Source organism: Acyrthosiphon pisum, chromosome A2 (genome assembly GCF_005508785.2).
Source record: "Acyrthosiphon pisum isolate AL4f chromosome A2, pea_aphid_22Mar2018_4r6ur, whole genome shotgun sequence".
Classification (NCBI taxonomy): domain Eukaryota; kingdom Metazoa; phylum Arthropoda; class Insecta; order Hemiptera; family Aphididae; genus Acyrthosiphon; species Acyrthosiphon pisum.
Genome location: NC_042495.1, coordinates 113258604 through 113277450, shown reverse-complemented (window position 1 = coordinate 113277450; position 18847 = coordinate 113258604). Strand labels below are relative to the sequence as shown.

General features: G+C 28.7%; 4 protein-coding genes across 8 annotated transcripts in view; 3 read left to right on the top strand and 1 right to left on the bottom strand.

The window, feature by feature from the left end:
• The first annotated feature begins 184 nt into the window (after positions 1 to 184).
• Positions 185 to 5194, top strand: Cdc20 (cell division cycle 20). 2 transcript variants are annotated; one of them, XM_008181168.3, is made up of 11 exons: positions 185 to 748; positions 868 to 1048; positions 1136 to 1221; positions 2368 to 2471; positions 2544 to 2684; positions 2752 to 2881; positions 2942 to 3135; positions 3202 to 3381; positions 3465 to 3592; positions 3659 to 3908; positions 3989 to 5194. In XM_008181168.3, exons 2-11 carry the CDS (start codon positions 936 to 938, stop codon positions 4178 to 4180), a joined length of 1518 nt encoding a protein of 505 aa, XP_008179390.1. In that variant the 5' UTR covers positions 185 to 748; positions 868 to 935; the 3' UTR covers positions 4181 to 5194. The 2 variants fall into 2 exon arrangements, with proteins under 2 accessions (XP_008179390.1, NP_001135925.1); NM_001142453.1 differs by having other exon boundaries at positions 344 to 748; positions 929 to 1048; positions 3989 to 4483.
• LOC100163604 (blastoderm-specific protein 25D) lies at positions 4481 to 13533 on the bottom strand. Of its 2 annotated transcripts, none has more exons than XM_001947012.5 (18): positions 13376 to 13533; positions 12744 to 13023; positions 10924 to 11078; positions 10793 to 10865; positions 10404 to 10713; positions 10068 to 10331; positions 9865 to 10005; positions 9619 to 9781; positions 9432 to 9548; positions 9042 to 9172; positions 8773 to 8965; positions 8100 to 8705; positions 7828 to 7956; positions 7583 to 7765; positions 7342 to 7485; positions 6780 to 6912; positions 6160 to 6260; positions 4481 to 6055 (listed from the first exon to the last, which is right to left on the bottom strand). In XM_001947012.5, exons 2-18 carry the CDS (start codon positions 12994 to 12996, stop codon positions 5930 to 5932), a joined length of 3222 nt encoding a protein of 1073 aa, XP_001947047.2. In that variant the 5' UTR covers positions 12997 to 13023; positions 13376 to 13533; the 3' UTR covers positions 4481 to 5929. The 2 variants fall into 2 exon arrangements, with proteins under 2 accessions (XP_001947047.2, XP_016656947.1); XM_016801458.2 differs by lacking the exon at positions 13376 to 13533 and adding an exon at positions 13178 to 13316.
• Positions 13534 to 13658: 125 nt separating this feature from the next.
• On the top strand, positions 13659 to 15653 carry LOC100162858 (ribosome biogenesis protein NSA2 homolog). 3 transcript variants are annotated; one of them, NM_001162082.2, is given in 2 exon segments: positions 13659 to 13805; positions 14803 to 15650. In NM_001162082.2, a coding segment is annotated over 1 exon segment (780 nt). In that variant the 5' UTR covers positions 13659 to 13805; positions 14803 to 14813; the 3' UTR covers positions 15594 to 15650.
• A 2232-nt stretch (positions 15654 to 17885) lies between these two features.
• The window catches only part of LOC100571522 (cubilin), a 31270-nt gene continuing 30308 nt past the window's right edge, over positions 17886 to 18847 (top strand). The window contains exon 1 of the mRNA XM_029490055.1: positions 17886 to 17925. Coding sequence (XP_029345915.1) covers positions 17886 to 17925 — 40 coding nt within the window. The remainder of the gene's footprint in view (positions 17926 to 18847) is intronic.

Here is an 18847-nt window from a genome sequence, read left to right as displayed (position 1 = left end):
GTAGAGTACCTATGTTGGTATTAACGTGAGGGTTAGGTTATGTGCTTATTGTAAATTTTGAATCAATTCAAATTATATTCATTGTTCCTTATTGTTAAATATTTTACTACCTAAAAAAAAGTATTGAGAGGATAGGGGTATATTATCTTTAATCGTGCACTGGATTTAATGGAATTCAAATAATATATAATTCAAATGACAGTCAAATATGTCGGATATCCGCAGAATATCATCGATCTGGTCACACTGGGTTTTCGTTTTCTTATCAATACGACTATCCACCAGGGCGTACAATATTCAAAACCATATTATATTTATTTTAACGGACAAACGTCGTTACGTTTCCGATCTACAATACAAGTTGCAACTAGTTTTGGAATCCTTTTTGGAGTCCGGTTTCCACGTTCAACTGTTGGCGTGTTTCGTCTGTCAAATAAATCCATTTCGACAGATTATTTTAGACATTGGACTTTACTATAACTCATAAGTCATAATATAACAGTTGATGTTGATATTTTTCGGACCCGATCAAACAATTGAAAAAAAACCCATTTTTACCTATTGAATTTTTTTTGTTTCTCCTTATTTTACAAATTTACATCCTATTAATTTTACCTACGATCCTATTACGGCTATTTTTATTTTTGAATCCTTCGATTTTGTGCTCACGCACACGTCTTACAAACATTTGAATTGCATTCCAGCTGCCTAATCATCCTGCTACCTGCTTTGTTCCAGCTATCTAAAGGTGAGTAAATAAAAACACGATTTCATTATGATACATATTGCTCTGTACTCTACGACCAAACCATAATTCTAAACTATTTTACAGTTTCCTTACATTTTTTTCATTTTTCATTTTGTTAGTTTTGTTTGGTGTGAACAAAGTATTCGGATTAGTCACATAAAGATTTCTGTTGTTCCACAGCTGAAAGATGTCTCAATTTAGCTATGTAAATGATTTAAAAAGTGCAGTTAGAATGGATGAGCCAATTACCAGCGGTCCAGCTCCACGTTGGATGAAGAAAAGCGTTGAATCAACCTCAAGGTATGTGTATTATTATGTATTGCACGTGTGTACACTTCAAGAAATGTGTTCCGTATGTTTATGATTCTACTGTGTTTACTCTGATAGTTCTGCAAATACGTCAAGAAAAACTAATGAACTAATGCCTATCAAGAAGACACCATCAAAAACACCTAATAAATCAAAATCACCAGGTTAGTAAGATTATTAAATTTATATTGCATCTATGTCACTGGTTATCAAAATTAGTTTTATATGCAAACTAGGTATTATCAAAACCTACAATTTGATTTATAATATTAATTATAATATCAATTGCTATTCTATTAATTGTCTGCTATTAAAAATAATTCACAAAGTTGTTAAAATTAGTCATTAAAAATGAGTAAAACCCATTTAAATAGATTTTTTAAAAGAAATAAACTAAAACCTCGAAAGTTAAATCTCAATATTCCAGAATCATCAATTATTAATAGTTATACAAATATACCTACTGTCAAACCAGGTAAAGAATAATAATATCGCTCATGTTTCATATTGAAATAAAGTAGGTGGGTTGGTATATAATATAATTTGAATGTGATAGATTAATATACTACAGTTTTAAACGTGTGCCCTGAATTTTGATGCACATATTAATGCAATTATGTGGGTTCTATCATTTTTCATTTTAATAAACCGAATAAACCTGAGATAATTTGAGCTTGTAAATAGTGCCCCATAAATAAATGTTGATATTTTTTTTTACTAGATTTTATTGCTTAAATATACTTGCAATTTATACTTGTATGAGAAAAACAAATTAATACATTAACATTTTATAGATGTTAATTATTAAATATTTTAACTTAAGAGGATGTTACACTGACATTTGTTATATTCAAATTTAACGCTCAGCAGATCACGTTAGCTTCGTTAGTATAAAAATTAAAATGTATTGACCTCTTATAAACTGTAAAGATAAGATTATTATCTAGGCAATCTCATAAGCTTTTTATTATATTTATTATTAAAGAGAGTTATGAGTATTTTAAAATTGTAAATTGTGTGTACATCTTAAAATATGAAAAGCTCACATAAGTTAAAATATAATTAAAAAGCATATGACATTGCCTAAATAATAATCTTTCATTTAAATTTTATAAGAGAATTGTAGATGGAAGAGATAGATAATGAATTTTATTCACTCTAAATTTTAAACTACAGGAATTAAACATGATCTGTTGGGCGTAAAATGTGCTATGTTACCCACTTATAAGACAAAGATAATAAATGTCGGTGTAACGTCCTCTTAATAATTTATAACCAACAACATCCAATAAAACTATTTATTTGAATAGCTTCAAGATCAGCATCAAACACACCAGCTAAACCTAAAACACCTGGTGGTGACAGATTCATTCCTTCCAGAATGTCTACAAATTTTGACATAAGTCATTTTAAGGTAAATCACAAATGTTTATTAAATATTTAAGAATTTTACCTCAATAAATTATACTTAATTTTGTTTTCATAGATGAACCAAGAAAATGAAAACCTTGACTTAAGTCCAACTCAATCAGACTACAGAAAAGCTATGTCCGAGAATCTTCATGGATGTGACATTAATAATGTCCGTGTTCTTTCCTATCAGAACAAAGCACCGGCTCCTCCAGATGTATATTAATTAATAACTACTATATAAGCATAAGTGTATACTATATTATAATTAATAATGATTTTAGGGTTATCAAAATGCCTTAAAAGTAGTTTACAGCCAATCCAAGACTCCCATGAATGTACGGGGAGCTACTCGTTATATACCACACGCACCAGATCGTATTTTGGATGCTCCTGAAATTGTTGATGACTATTGTACAGTATTCCATTAACTATATCCATGTGACTATTTATAACGGTTTTCATTTTTAACAGACCTAAATTTAATTGACTGGAGCTTTTCCAACATATTGGCCGTAGCCTTGGGCACAAGTGTATATCTTTGGAATGCTGACACTGGGGCCATTGACCAACTGTTAGATTTAGAAGGTGCAGACTATGTAACATCCCTGAGCTGGGTACCCAACGGAAACCTATTAGGTGTTGGAACTGCTTTAGGACCTGTACAAGTATGTAGAATGCTTGCTGTCAAACATAGTAAAATATTAAACTAGTATTTTTATTTATCGATTTAGTTATGGGACGCATCTCAGACAAAGCGGCTGCGTATAATGAACAGTCACAGTTCAAGAGTGGGTGCTATGTCATGGAACAGTCATATACTAACTACAGGTTGCAGAAATGGCCAACTTGTTCACAACGATGTCAGACAGAGAGAACACATTGTTGGTACAATTCAATCCCACACTCAAGAAGTATGCACCAACCCTTATTAAATATATAATTTGATCTTAATGTTGTGTGACATTTTATCACAAACTTATTTGATTTGATGTAGGTTTGTGGTCTTAAATGGTCAACTGACGGTCGTTATCTAGCCAGTGGAGGCAATGACAACCTGCTAAATGTGTACAGTGGATTACCAGGCCAAGCTACTTACCAATCAGAACCGATATACAGTTTCAGGTAACATTGATTTATCTAGAAATTTCAATGTGTAGCGGTGTATAATTGTCTATATTTTTACTCCAGCCAACATCAAGCTGCCGTTAAAGCATTGGACTGGTGTCCATGGCAAACCAATGTGCTAGCCAGTGGCGGCGGTACAGCGGATCGAACCATCAGGTTTTGGAATTGCAATAACGGCCAGTGTATCAATTCAGTCAATGCTAACTCACAGGTGTGTGCTATTCTGTGGTCAAAAACATACAGAGAATTGGTTTCGGCGCACGGTTTTGCAAACAACCAGCTCACAATTTGGAAGTACCCTTCACTGACAAAGGTAAGTTAATTGACAACATAGCACATATTATATTCATTAGCACACCATTGGATATTCAATATTTTGATTTTATCTTTAAGGTCGCTGAGCTCACTGGACACACAAATCGTATTTTGAATTTGGCCATGTCACCAGATGGTTCAACGGTACTCTCAGCTGGAGCAGATGAGACCCTGCGAATGTGGAAGTGCTTTTTGCCAGATCCAAATAAGAAGAAAGAACACGAGAAGCGCTCTTCTAGACCTACTATGCTGGGACCAGGCCTAAGATAAATATATTGTATTTGTTATTTTACGTTCTTTGTCAATTAAACTTATATATAATATTTGTGTAAATTTTTACTTGTGTAATTTTAGCTTTTCTATTTTATTTATACAAGACTCAAGTCATACTTTTACTTGCATAATGTACATACTCAAATATATTTTTTTTATAATTACTTTTTCCATTGTATTATTTTCTATGTCAATGTATTTTCTTGAACAAGTAGTTTCATGTTAACTTAAGACCAAATGTATTTAGAATAAGTGCTTAAATTGACTACAAAAATTAATACACTAGTACATTTTATATAATGACTTTAATTACTTATATTATAATAATAAACAAGTCTTTGGCTACTTTATGTTTACGTGTGAAATAATATAATATAATAACATCATAGTTATATTAAGCTTATTGACTTATTAGTTAACATAAAGGAATAACAAATTAAAAAGAAATAGAAATAGAAGTTAAGTTACAAACAAAAAAACATTGGATAATAATAAAAAATAATAAGTTTTAATTCGGTTGGTTTGTAATGAGCCGTAAACACGTAATTTATACTATTTAGTATTTATTACTTAACTATTATTCAAATCTGAACAATATTACAACCCGATATTGAAGACGCCCTACGGCTGTACAACCAACAGAACCATTTATTTTGTGCCTCAGCAAGATACATTTTACAAAGAGAATTCCCAACACAAACAAACCCTACAACTACGTGCACTTAGAGATGAGATATGGAAACCTGACTAGTATTTGTTTTAATAAAAACTGTACTTGGACAATTTTTACCATTAAAGATGATTTGAGTTTATAAAAATGACTAGACATATTAAACGCGTGTGTTGAAATGACAAAATGTCACGTACAAAAAGGTAATAGAGGTAATAATGTAATATCAAATTTTGAATTGACTCATCTCCAAGTTAACAAATCAGACTACACTGTGCGTTGTACACGAAGATATGAAAAAATAGTGAAAAAACCAATACATAAATGTAAAAAAAAAAAAACTTACAATGCTAATATCAATAAATTACTAGTAAATGTTAAACAAAAATAGCCATCAGTCAGATAGCATCGGAATTGTTAAATTTCATATCAAAGACGGCGAGGTTTTAGGTTAGAGGCAGCAGCCAATGTTTTATTTATTCAATTCAATCAAAATTGAAAGACTTTGTACTAGGACAATCTGACTAATGGCTAAATAGTAAATATTATGTTACAATAAATAATATTTGTTATTACATAGATTCATGTAATATTATAGTCTACAAGTAATTAACAATAAACACAACAAATAAAATAATAGTACGATAATGTTAACTTACATTTAATTTGACTAAAATACAATAATATGTATTGTTTTTATTTTTTATTTTTTGGATATTTTTATCATTTTAAAATTACCCTGCCGTAATTTACGTATATATAAATATAGAGGCTCGATAGGATGAGCCCTTATAATATATTAAGCTCCTCGTTTAAGGCACTGTTAACAGTAATTTTATACTTAGGAAACATATTTTATAAACTTAACTTATTACTAATAATTTGTTAAAAAAATGGTAGTAAAAAATAGATCGGAAAAAAAGATAAAGATCCACACTTTAAAAAACTAACAGTGTTTAGGTCCTTAAATCTACGAATGTGGGTAAAATAAGTTGCACAATGTTGCACAGTATTTTCAAAAATAATTATTGAAGGGAGAAAAAAAATTAAATAATAATAATAACTGAAAACACCAGTTACATCGAATTATAATTTGATGAACGGTCAATTTGTGTTTGGAGGGTGTGGATCATTGACATGAGTTTGGCATTTTCGATGAAAAGTTCTTTGACAATCATATCAGCGCTCATGAGTTGTTTATTCTGAAAAAAAAAGTATCAATATCAATAGGTAGTAGGTACTAAGTTATTTATAAATATGTCTACTATTTTGATAAACAATATACAAAATATGAGGCAACACTAACTTGTTCATTTCTCATTTTAATTTGTTCTTCCAGTTTATCTTGCGATGATCGCAATAATTTGTGTACCATATCAATTTTTGACTGATGCTCATTCCATATAGCTAAAATAAAAACAATATAAACAAACAATAATAACATTGTTGAATAATCAATAAGACAATATAAATTATTAAGCAAATACATTTTATGGAATAATCAACAAAATATTTCCAGTTCTCAATGGCGATACTATAGGTTAAATGACAAAATATTTCCAGCATCATAATCTAGTATAATACAAATTATGATCCACTTAAACTTTTTAGGAAGTTATTTCAATTCATCATCATGATCATAAAATCCAGTCGAATTCTTTACTTCAATATTAAATGTTTTTCTCTCTAAGATACTTTTTTCAAGATAAGTATTCTATTATTCACTTTTATATAGTAAATTTCATGAAATAATATTACAAAAAATTGTTGAGAATATTATATTTTACCATATAAAGTAATCGGTTATAAAAAATTATTTATGACGCTCAAAATAAAATTTAGATATTATTAAAAATGTAGAAACCACTATGTGTATTTATTGAACAACTCACTATAGCATTACGATAAAAGAAGTGTTTTACTAACCGTTAGTCAATTTTTGGTGTCGGGCTTGTTCATCATGGAGCCTTTGTTCTAGTTCTTTGCACCTTCTGGCATCTATAGACACCTGATTGGCTTGATTAATTTCCTTTTGCATAAAGAATTCCTTATGGGTATTCTGAAAACAATATTGGATTATTTTACACTGAAATCATAATATAAATTATTCTCATCTATTAACAGTTTTGCATCTTTTTCGAGTCATACCTCAAGTCATACAGAAAAACTAAGTTTATTTTATGAATCTATGCTAATATAAATATTTCAAAAGTAATGGCACCAAAACTTTTTATTTTTTATTAAAAGAATAAAATTTATATTATTTGATAGGCATGCATATTTTTTTTTCAGAAACTTAAATAACTTAATTTTTGGTAGCCATTAAACTACTTCATCAATGCGATATAAAATTGATCGGAAATTATTCATGTTGACGATGGGACAAGTGTATATTACATAATATGTATAATACTTAAATAATGATCAAATTCAATACAGATGAAAAACTAAAGTATCTTAGTACTAAACATTAACTGTTGCTACTTACTGAAAGCACATTAAGATATTCTTGTAATTGCAAAATTTCATTTTTAAGTGCGCTCCTACGTTGCAATAGACTTCGGCATTCCATTCCTAATTTTTCACGATTTTTTTTTAAGTCGAACTGCTTGTTTTTAGATTCACCATTTTTCTAAATATTAATAAAATAAAATGTTAAAAATATTAAAATGTAATAATCATAAATTGGAAAACATAAAATTGTATTATATGTCATAGAAAAAACATACTTTTAAATTTTCGAGGCATTTCTCACATTCTTCTTTGAATTGACAGTTAGCTACTTCGCGGTCAACTTTTTCAGCTGGAATTACAATTTGAGATTTAAATCTTTCATTTTCAATTTTAAGCTTTTCCATTTCTTTTTCAATTTGTACACAGTAGCTAGAAAATTCTTGTTGAATGCAATTTATCTGTGGAAAATAAATACAGTTTAAGTAATATCTTGAAAAAAACATTTTGAAAAAATAATTACTTGTTCTTCAAGTTCGGCATTTTCATCGATTGAAGGTAATTTATTATCGGTTGTTTCTTCTAACATATCACTGTACTCTTTAATCTTGACTTCTAGATTATTCAATTTTTCTTCACTAACTTTTTTCTCCTATACAAACATTTAATTCTAATTTTTTTTAATGAATAAATACAAATTAATAATTATTTTAACCATAGCTTACAGGGCAATAATAATTTTACAATAAAATACATTTGCGGCAATTAAAACAATTCAAATTAAAAAATACTAACCAATTCGTTTAATTTACGCTCTTCTTCTAATTTTAGTGACCAATATTCTTCACACTCAAAGTATTCGTTGCGCAGTGCATCTATACCACGTTCTAATTCAGTACCTTCATCTTTCAACCGTTTAGCCTCCTCCAGTGCTTTGTCTGCTACTTCACATAGTTGATTGTACCTAGATTCCCAGTACTTTTCAATCTTTTCACACTTGTCACGCAGCTCCTGATTTTCTGATTTAGACTGATTGTACATTTGTTTCAATTTTTCAACACTGCCATTTGTCACTTCTATTAAAGTAGAATCCAAAAATTCGGTTTCTGTTGAATTTTCAAATTGCTTATTCAATGACCTCCTTGTTGGATATTTATTTAAAGGTGAAGAAGTCATAAAACTATCTGGAGATTCTTGTATTGATTCTAGTGATTCTTTTTGCTCAACCTGTTGTGAATGATCCGATTTTGGTCTTTGTTTCATATGTTCCAAATATTCAATTAATTCATCTAAATGACATGATTCAATTTGTGATTGAGAGGATAGAGTGGTTTTTATGTTATTTACAATCATTAATGATGTCTGAGGGGATTTGAGGTATGATTTTTGTGAATTTTCAATCTGTCAAACAAAATCAAAATAATTAATGAAGCAAAACAATTCTTAGTTTACTGCATGTTTCACTTACTTTATTCCATGTATCAAAGTCAGACTCAACTGTATATGTTTCAAATGTATTTGTACAATCACTACCACCTTCCTCAATAGAAAATTCGGTAGAAAATTCTTTAACTTTGCCAAAGCAGTTAGGACTATTTTTTTCCGCCAAGAAATTCCTGACATTACTATCAAATGACCTATCATTCCCCACATTTTCTATCCTAAAAAAACCACAAAACCAATATAAATAAATGCTACATTTTATAACAGTTCAATCTTATTAGTATTACAACATACATTTTAGTAGCTTCAAGCTCTATAACAAGTTCATCGTTTTGGTCTCTAAGACATTTATTTTCATTTTTCAAACAATCAATTTTTTGCACGAGATCAATAATTTGTTCATTATTAGATTCCAATTCTAGTTCCTAAAGTTCAATCAAATACATTGACACATTAATTTAAAAGCTAGATAATTTTTTTTTAAGAATACTCTTGATAAATATTAGTAGTAAGATTTAGATAAGACTTAGTTTTAATATACTTCAGATTTATTTAAATTTTGTGTTAGAAGTTAACCACTGTATTTTCACATTTATCTGTAAAACTAACAAGGGAAAATGATAAAATATGGGGATCAGTCTTAAATATTTAATACCTTGCTTAATACAGTAAATGATATATTACCTTAAGTTTTAACTGTGGAATTTCTTGAACTTGAACTTCTAATATAACATTTTTTTGTCTTATTTCAGCTAATTGTTCATTTAATGCACTATTTTCACTTTCTAATAAACTCAGTTGCTAAAAAAAATATGCATTTAAGTAAATATTACATAAAACTACGAATTAAAATTGTCTATATCAAACATACTTTTTTGTTATTTAAAAGTTCAGATTGTAATTCGTTTTCATAATTTTGTACTTGTTGTAATTTATCATTGAGCAAAATATTTTGGTTAAGTAATTGATCTTTTTCTGAACCCCATTGATCAATGAGTGTTTTTCGTTCTTCATGATGTTTATGTTCCAGAGCACTAAATAATATTAATTTTCTCGATTAGAATATTTGTTTATTAATTATTATATTTTATTTATTGACTTTAAATTATACTCTTACGCAATTTTGTTTGCCGAAGATTTTTCTAATCGCATATGATTCTCATCAACTTCTTGTGCAAGCATTACTGCTCTATTGTTGGCAGTATCAACATCATATTTTAATTTGTCCCTTTCGCAATTCATTTGCTCAATAATCATTCTGAAAATAAATTATATTATTAGAGTTAATCAGTATAAAAATAAGCTTTATTATGTCCTTACTTGAGCCATTTAACCTGATATTCATTCAACGAACTTAGAGCTTTTAGCAATACAAATGGTGTATTAATCGAATCATATTCTGTTAATGAAGAATCAACAAAATTATTTCGAACTTTATGGAGTTGATTGCTGACAGTTGTTACTAGATCAGGTATATAAACAGAATCTAGGGATGTATCAATTCCTAGTTCTTGTAACAAGTTAACAGACTCTGGTATACCACAGCTTTCCCATAGCTCAATAATAGTGTTTATACTCACCATCCTAAAAAAATCATACATGTCAAAATCAATTTTATTGAATATTTAAATGTATTAGATTTATGAACACACTTACATTGTGTTTGGTAAATTATCTTCTCTGTGATAATATGATGTAGAAGAGACTCCAGAGGTTGAAGTTTCAGAATTCGGTGAGACAGACCGGTAATCTACATTACTGATTAATTCAAGAACTTCCTTAATTGGTATTCTGTCATTAGAATATTTATCGTTTATCTTCTCAAATAATTTTTCATTGCAATCAAAATGTTGGATTACATCAAATAATTGAGTTTTTGATATAAGTCCACTAGAAGTAATACCCATGTGTTCACAGGCCAAACTTAAATTATGTTTGTCCATTATTAATCGTTCTTTTAACAAATCTAATAACAAATATTTTTTTTTAGTGAGATTAATACAATTACTACCTGAGTGAAAGTCGTTTTCTTGACTACTACTTACCATGTTTGTCATCACATTGTGATAACATGTCTTTATTCTGTGTTTCCTCATCCGATTTCAAACCTGAATTTATCTGTAAATTGATAAATTATTATTTACCTATAGACCTATTAAATAAACATATAACTAACATGAACATATTCTAGTTTTCGAGGAGATAATGGTATGCTGCTGTTTAAATCTTGAATTATATCTGATTGGTTTAATATAAAACTATCTTCTCGAGGCTTTGTTCGGCGCCCATATTTTTTTTCGCCAAAAACATACTTTGGAGATATTTCTCTAACTGAAACATGAGAAAAAATACTTAACTATTAAAGAACTATGTAAAATCAAATGTAAATGAGATAGGTAATGATTTGTATAATAAGGTCGCACTAAGCTATGTTAACGTCCTTCACAATCAGATTGGAATTGAAAAACCTTTCACTATTGTTATGCTATAAACATAATTTATGATAAATGGTTTTTAATATTGATCTTTATATTATTTATTATTTTTTCATATGTAATATGTGTTCAATATGGTATTGTTATCACTTAGGTATCAAAAAAAATACACTAATATTTAACTCTATAGGAGAAAATAGTAAGATTTAGGTAATTTCAAATCTGAGTACCCAACTATCCAGACATTTAACATTTTTAAACATTTTCATATTTTTGAGATACATTAAAATACATTTTCCCTTAATTTGCAATGGTATAATATTGAAGGTATTATAAATGGTAGTTATAATGGTGTGTTAAATAATTTCTCAAAAATAAAGAGTGTTGCACTATATTTGTAATTATATATTAGTATATTACAAATAGTTTATTCACTCTAAAAAATTTAATTGGTGGATTCAAGAATAACTAATATAATATATAAATATATATTATGTTTTAATGTCCACTAAAAATGTAAAACATGAAGTTTGTCTATATTAATAGGTAATACATCCAATAAACATGTTTGAATATGTCACTAATGTATGTAGTAAAGTATTATTATACTATTTGTTATACCTATTATCATGCAAATATAAATGCAAATTATTTGATATTAAAAATAAATATATAATACTAAAATATTTAAGTACTCATAAGTTAATAACTTAAATATGTGTACAAATTAAACCTAATATGTAGGTAGGTACAAAATATAAATTATCTAATAATAAAATAAAGATTTAAATTTATTAAATTGTGTACTAATAACTTAAATAGGTATACAATAGTAGATTATAAATATCAAATAAAAAAATATATCATAATATGCATTCATATTTAATGTTACCTTTGTCCTATTTACTTTAATTTAATTGTGTACCAGCACAGTTTTTAAAAACTGATACAATAAGGTTTAATTAACTTACAAACAAATTCAAATATAAAGTCTCGTATTAAGTTGTGTACAATTTTTAATTTTGTTTTTAAATAATCTAACAACATATATAAAACGGGTTCTAAGAATTAACTGGCATACAAATAATATCTTGAATAATACACTTTATTGTTAATTTGAATAGTAAGGTATTTATAAAATTTAGTAACATTGAGTATATTATATTGTACAATATATACTCAATGGTAATAATTACCAAATATTGTTGTAATTACTAATTAGTTATAATATAGGTAGGTAGGTATGTATTATAAGTAGGTAGTAGGACAGTAGGTACAATAATGTTTTATTACTAAACCTATTTATTCACACTATACAAATAATGTCAATAATAATGTTTGATAATAAAAAAAATATAATAGGCTTATCTGTATGAAGTATAATAATAGATAGGTGGAGTGAAAGGAATGTAAAAAACAAGGTCAAACATACCTACCAGAAGACTTACAAAAACACAATATTTAACAACAATTTCACAGAACATGTACACAACATATTGTTGAAGAAAAATAATTTAGTGTTCATGTGTATGTAAAAAATATAATAAAAATGTGTTCTTACCTGGAGAGATGTCTCTAGAATAAGTTTCATCTTTTGAGCCATTATTGGCCAAATAAACAAGAGCATCACGGAATTGTTCAAATGAAACATTAGAGTTCTGATCCAAGAATGACCATAATTGTTTACGTTGGCTAAAATCCAACTGTAATGTTTCACAAAGAGCGTTCACCCCCTTATGATCCAATTCATCATTTTCATCACTATCAAAACTTTTGAATATGTTATACAATTCTTTTTCATATGGTTCTTCCATAATTTTGTGTACAAATCATCACCAGTACTGTAAAAACAACAAAACAATAAGTCAATATTTATTGTTAACATCGACAGTCAATAACATATTTGCACAACACGAATAACAAGATTTTTGTACAATTGTACTTATTGATTGATGATAGGTAGGTACTTCACAACAATAAATCTAGGCTACCAACCCATATTTATAAATTGGAGAACGAATCATAACTAAAAAATTGAAAGTGTTTTGTCATCACGGTGTTGGATAATGAACATATTGAAGCTTAATAATATAGTGGTTTTCACGGGCAACGGGCACAATATGTCAACAAAATTAATTGATACTTGATAGAGGAATCCTTTCAAATTAATAATATTAAACAAAGTCCACTTACCAATTAATTGGAGACGTGATACGTAGCCACTTGATACCCGGTGTTACGATGTAAAACGAATATTAATTGCTTTTACACTAATCGAATACGGGCCGGAAAACATATTTTCTATTTTCGACGACGACGACTATTATTATTATAATTTATAATGATCACACGAAGATACGAAATACCAATAAAATTGCTTTTATCAGTCCTCCTGGGACGGTGGTATGGGTGGTATGAGTAATGTTATCACTGTCCAATGAGGTTGTAGGCTGTCGAGCGCGATCTCACTGGCCACAAGGCATTGTTTGAGGTTACTTCTTTTACAACATCGCGAATTTATGAAAACAACAAGATATTAGTAAATACGTTTTCAGAAAGAAAACAACATTGATTCCCAAGACAAATTGACATATTATAAATTTTGACATACAGTAACGCAACAGTAAGTCTATAAAACCATTATTATTATAGTTAATAGTGACCAGCTAAAAAGTCTACGGCATATTTTATTGTTCTATGATAACATGTTTATATTGTTTTTAGCTTTTAAGTCTTAATGATAAGAAGTGTACTTCGTAGTTCGTACTTTAAGTCCTTGTACTTTAAGGATAATATAGCTTTGAACCTCGTAACTTGTGTGTGGGTATTTACTATTTGTATTATTGGTCAAGACGTGTGTTAACTGTTTACTTATTAGGTAGTTAAGTATTACTACTCCATACATTATTTAACTACTACCAGCTAGTCAAAAGCCATATCAAAACATAGACAATTATATAGGTATATAACTATATATAGGTACTACAATTATATAGCTCACTTATATTATTTAAATTAAATTTTAATGAATAATGATGTTGATGTAATAACTTTACTGAAGTTATACATTTTTTTAATTAAGATTTAAAAATAGAGATTTAAAATAACAAGAAAACGTCCTATGGCTTAATAAAATTTTATAACTCTCGGGGGCTAGATGTCCTATCTTAAAAATTATCGGAAACAATACGTCCTTTTACTTACCAGCTATATAAGTACAACTTAAAAAACCAAAAGGTTAGGTAATACGTTGGTTGATCCTAGTGTTGATTTAGTCTTGAAATTTTAAACTATCACTTAAAAATACATTGACAAACTTTTTTTATAGAAAACTATACAATAAGTAAATAAATAGTATTGCAATATAATATATCATTTTTAAATCATAATCCAACATCCAACTCACGAGGACCTGGCAATAACGATATCCAAATATTTGAAAAATCAAATATTTTTTTTTATAAAATATTTTATCTTCTTGCATTTGTTTTTAAGCACCTTAATCTTATATTCTTAAACCTTAGCTTATTCTGTGTATATAATTTTTAATTAAATCAAAATTTATATAAATTATATTTTGTTATATTATAATTTTATTCATATTTTTATTTTATTTTCAGAAAAATAAATCATGCCACAAAATGAGTATATGGAACGGCACCGTAAATTATACGGTCGCCGTATGGATTATGAACAACGTATGCGTAAGAAGGAAGCTCGTGAGCCTCATTTACGTTCTGATAAGGCGAAACGTCTTCGTGGTCTTAAAGCTAAGCTCTACAACAAGGAGCGCCGCAATGAAAAGATTCAAATGAAGAAAAAGATCAAGGAACATGAAGAAAAATTACAGAAAAAGAAGGAAGAGAAACCCAAAGAAGGTGCATTGCCAGTTTATTTACTTGACAGAGATGTCCAATCAAGTGCCAAAGTACTCTCCAACATGATCAAACAGAAACGTAAAGAAAAGGCAGGTAAATGGGATGTACCTATACCCAAGGTGCGTGCTCAATCAGACAATGAGGTATTCAAGGTCTTCAGAACAGGCAAATCCAAGAGAAAAGGATGGAAGAGGATGGTCACAAAAGTATGTTACGTCGGCGAAGGATTTACTCGTAAACCTCCTAAGTTCGAAAGGTTTATTAGGCCAATGGCTCTGCGTTTCAATAAGGCTCATGTAACTCACCCCGAACTAAAGGCCACATTCTGTCTACCAATTATTGGTGTAAAAAAGAATCCTAATTCTCCAATGTATACTAATTTAGGTGTTATAACTAAAGGTACTGTAATAGAAGTAAACATCAGCGAGTTAGGTCTAGTAACACAAACTGGTAAAGTAGTATGGGGAAAATATGCACAGGTTACAAATAATCCAGAAAATGATGGTTGTATTAACGCTGTACTTTTGGTTTAAGTTCATCAATTTGTTTTTGTTTCGACTGTAATTAATGAAATAAATATTTTATTACACTTATTGGTTTTTTATTACATTTAAATAATCATTTTGTTTTCTGCATGTTGTAAGTTAAAGGTTTGAAGTAGTATTGTGCTTTTGGATAAGATATAACTTTAAATTGTCACTAAAGTAAACATGTAATGGATTGCATACTTAAAACTTCACATTAGATAAACTCATTAAATAAACTGCAAGTTGTGATATTTCAATACCTATTTAATATTCCAACAGACGATTATTATACTGAGTTCTGGCAAATTTTCTCTAAGTTTCAACTTTTCAAGTTTGTGAACCAAGCATTAGAGACATGGTAATAAAATAAAGAATATTTTACTCGAGAAAAAAAAATATTTTAAGTTTTAAAAATAACATTTTACTTAAATAAGCACCTCCATTTATATTGCTCTCGACGGTGTCGAAAATGTTTTACCGTTATTATGGATTATTTTCGGGATACTGACAATGTGAAACTAAAATATCATAAACTTACCTTGAACAACGTATCTGTCAATCTCGTCTATTTTAGTCTGTGATCACAGTGCACTTAAATTCAACAGAACCCAATGCTGTAGCTGCCGGTATACCCAGTGTGAGACTATTTACCTATATATATATTTTGATGACACATAATTTATATATTTAAAATTAGCATTTGGTTTATAAATTAAAATAGGTTTGGTTATGAAATAACCAAGCGATACAAATTATTTGATTATAAACTTATAAGGACTCGTGATTCGTGTTCTTTATATAAATACTAGCTGCATTATTCGCTGAACTACTCAAACTCAGCTTGTATACCTAGTCTAGACATTTTTTGTTTTCGTTTTGATTACCTACAATATTCATATAACTACGTTATATTGTAGACATAGATTGCGTGCATCCCTGTTTCATTTTTATACATTATAAAAGTTTAATAATGAATAAACGTAGTTTTGTTTAATTTCAAGAAAAAAATAGTTTAATAAAAATAATAAGAAAAGGCATAGGTACCTTGCGTGTATAGTTGCCGCCATTAAGACATTTTTTCAAATTTTAATTGTTCATAATAATATAAGAACGTGTTTATTTTTTTAAACAAATGTTTACCTATATACAGGGTAGGATGTGATTCATCAAGCACACTGATCAACCACAATATGTTTTCCTTTAATAATGAATTATGGAAATTTTAAATTTACTTGAAGACCATATTTTAAAACTTATAAGATTGTATGTACAACTAAGGATTGTCCCGTGGATCGTGGTGATAGAAACTCATCTTGTTCTTATGAGAATTCTCCTATTTTATTTTATTGTATTTTTTTAAAAACGTTGATGTACCTAAATCAAAATTCGGACAAATGGTTTCTCAGTTGTTAAAATATTTCTAACAAGGATAAAAGTTTCATTAAAATTATTTTAATAAATTATAATAGATGTAATATTGGATCTAGTATTGTATTATACATTTATACGTCTTAGAGCATTCCTAAAAATTAAAAATGATGATAGATAGTATATTAATATTAAATGTTAATACATTAAAATCACCATCACCCCCATATCATAAAAGTTAAAACCCACTGTCGTGAACCTATTAATTATACATTATATTATAGGTACTATACAAAGTTAAATAACTAAAAATAACTTGTTCGAATTTTAATTTTGATAAGTAGGTACGTTAAAATATCTTCATAAAAATTATTTGATAAATAATAGAGGAGTCGCATTTAAAAAACAGAATTTTATATATCTACAGGACACTTCTTAAGTATTAAAAAAAAAAATAAGAATTTTAAAATATAGTCTAAGTATAACTAAACATTTTCAAAAATCATATTTTGAATAACTGTGTTCTTGAAGAAGAAAAGGGGAGCGGGCAATGGGCATGCATGCAGGTGAATCATCGAATCACCCTATATAAATTATATTGTAATAAAATATATTAAAACGCTTAGAGTAAGGTATTAAATTATTATCTATCTTATTATCTTCTGAATTTCCTTGAAAATAATATTAATTACCTAGTCATTTTGCATTTTTGCGTTACGTGGAACTCGTGTTGTAACTTTTCAGTTGCACCTACCTTCCTATTAATGAATAAAACGATGAATTATAATTAAAATGTCATGTTTGATATTAATTTTTTAACCATTGAATAGGTACTAGGTAGTCTAGGTAGGTAGGTACCTATTTTGTGTGCCTCTTACTATTTTTGTCCATTGATACATTTTATTGCATTCCACGTGAAATAATTATGAAATGACTGATCTAACATCCAACCCAGCGTTAGACAATACGAGTATAAATTAATGCTCAAATTCCATGGGCCCTGCTTGTGTATCGCAAAATAAGGCGCAATGTTCAGGCAATATCTATGCAATTTTGTCGCCACGGCCCGTAGCATTTGTGAGGCCTAACAATCATCTATATAGCCATATAGGTCACATAGACCCAAGCACACGGCATACTTTTACACTACTCTGTCATAGAAGTCTGTTATCTATGTATATATATTTTATAGTCGTAATGTAGAAGATTACTGATTAGTGTTTGTGCAGTTGTATAATATACGAGTGCCGGATCATCTACGCACGCGCTTTATGCGCATAGACTTAATAATATACGTCCTATTGAGATGTCTTAATATTATTATGGCTGTGTTCATTGCACGCACATCATGTCAATCACGACACCGCGATTATCAAAAATTAAAAGCATAATTTTCGCTCAAAACACGCATTACGGATAAAACTCTAAACCCCACTTGGCTCGTAGAGTGGTGTGATTTTATTATTTTTTTTTTTTCTGTTAGAAAGAGTATGATTTTCAACTTTAAACAAAAGTTGTGTACGTCAACGTCATAATATTCCGAAGAGTATCATTTATAAAAACCGTTCGTAAAACCGATTCAAAATAAAAACCAATAAAACAAAATATAGAAGTTAGAACAGACATAAATACTAATTATTGCCCAAAAAAATATAAAAAAAGTAGCTTACTCTCTTCCGTTGACTTTTACCCAGTGATGGGAAAGAACGCGTTCACTTGAACGCGTTCAAATTGTGTGAACTTGATATGAACGAGTTCGATTTTTAAGAAATGAACTTGAACGTGAACAAAGTTCTTATTAATTATGATTTTGAACGTTTTGGTTTCGTTCATTGACAATTTGATTTTAATAGAACAGGCGATAGGATAACGTTTTGAAATGTCTTGTAGCC

Bases quoted from the DNA above. Each gene is read 5' to 3' on its own strand.
- Cdc20 (XM_008181168.3), top strand. From the start codon at position 936: ATGTCTCAATTTAGCTATGTAAATGATTTAAAAAGTGCAGTTAGAATG. The intron at 2,472-2,543 runs GTAAATCACAAA...TTGTTTTCATAG, and splicing joins TTGACATAAGTCATTTTAAG to ATGAACCAAGAAAATGAAAA. The intron at 3,382-3,464 runs GTATGCACCAAC...GATTTGATGTAG, and splicing joins TTCAATCCCACACTCAAGAA to GTTTGTGGTCTTAAATGGTC.
- LOC100163604 (XM_001947012.5), bottom strand. From the start codon at position 12,996: ATGGAAGAACCATATGAAAAAGAATTGTATAACATATTCAAAAGTTTT. The intron at 10,714-10,792 runs GTAAGTAGTAGT...ATTTGTTATTAG, and splicing joins ACAATGTGATGACAAACATG to ATTTGTTAAAAGAACGATTA. The intron at 7,486-7,582 runs GTATGTTTTTTC...ATTAATATTTAG, and splicing joins AATGCCTCGAAAATTTAAAA to AAAAATGGTGAATCTAAAAA.
- LOC100162858 (XM_029488900.1), top strand. From the start codon at position 14,814: ATGCCACAAAATGAGTATATGGAACGGCACCGTAAATTATACGGTCGC.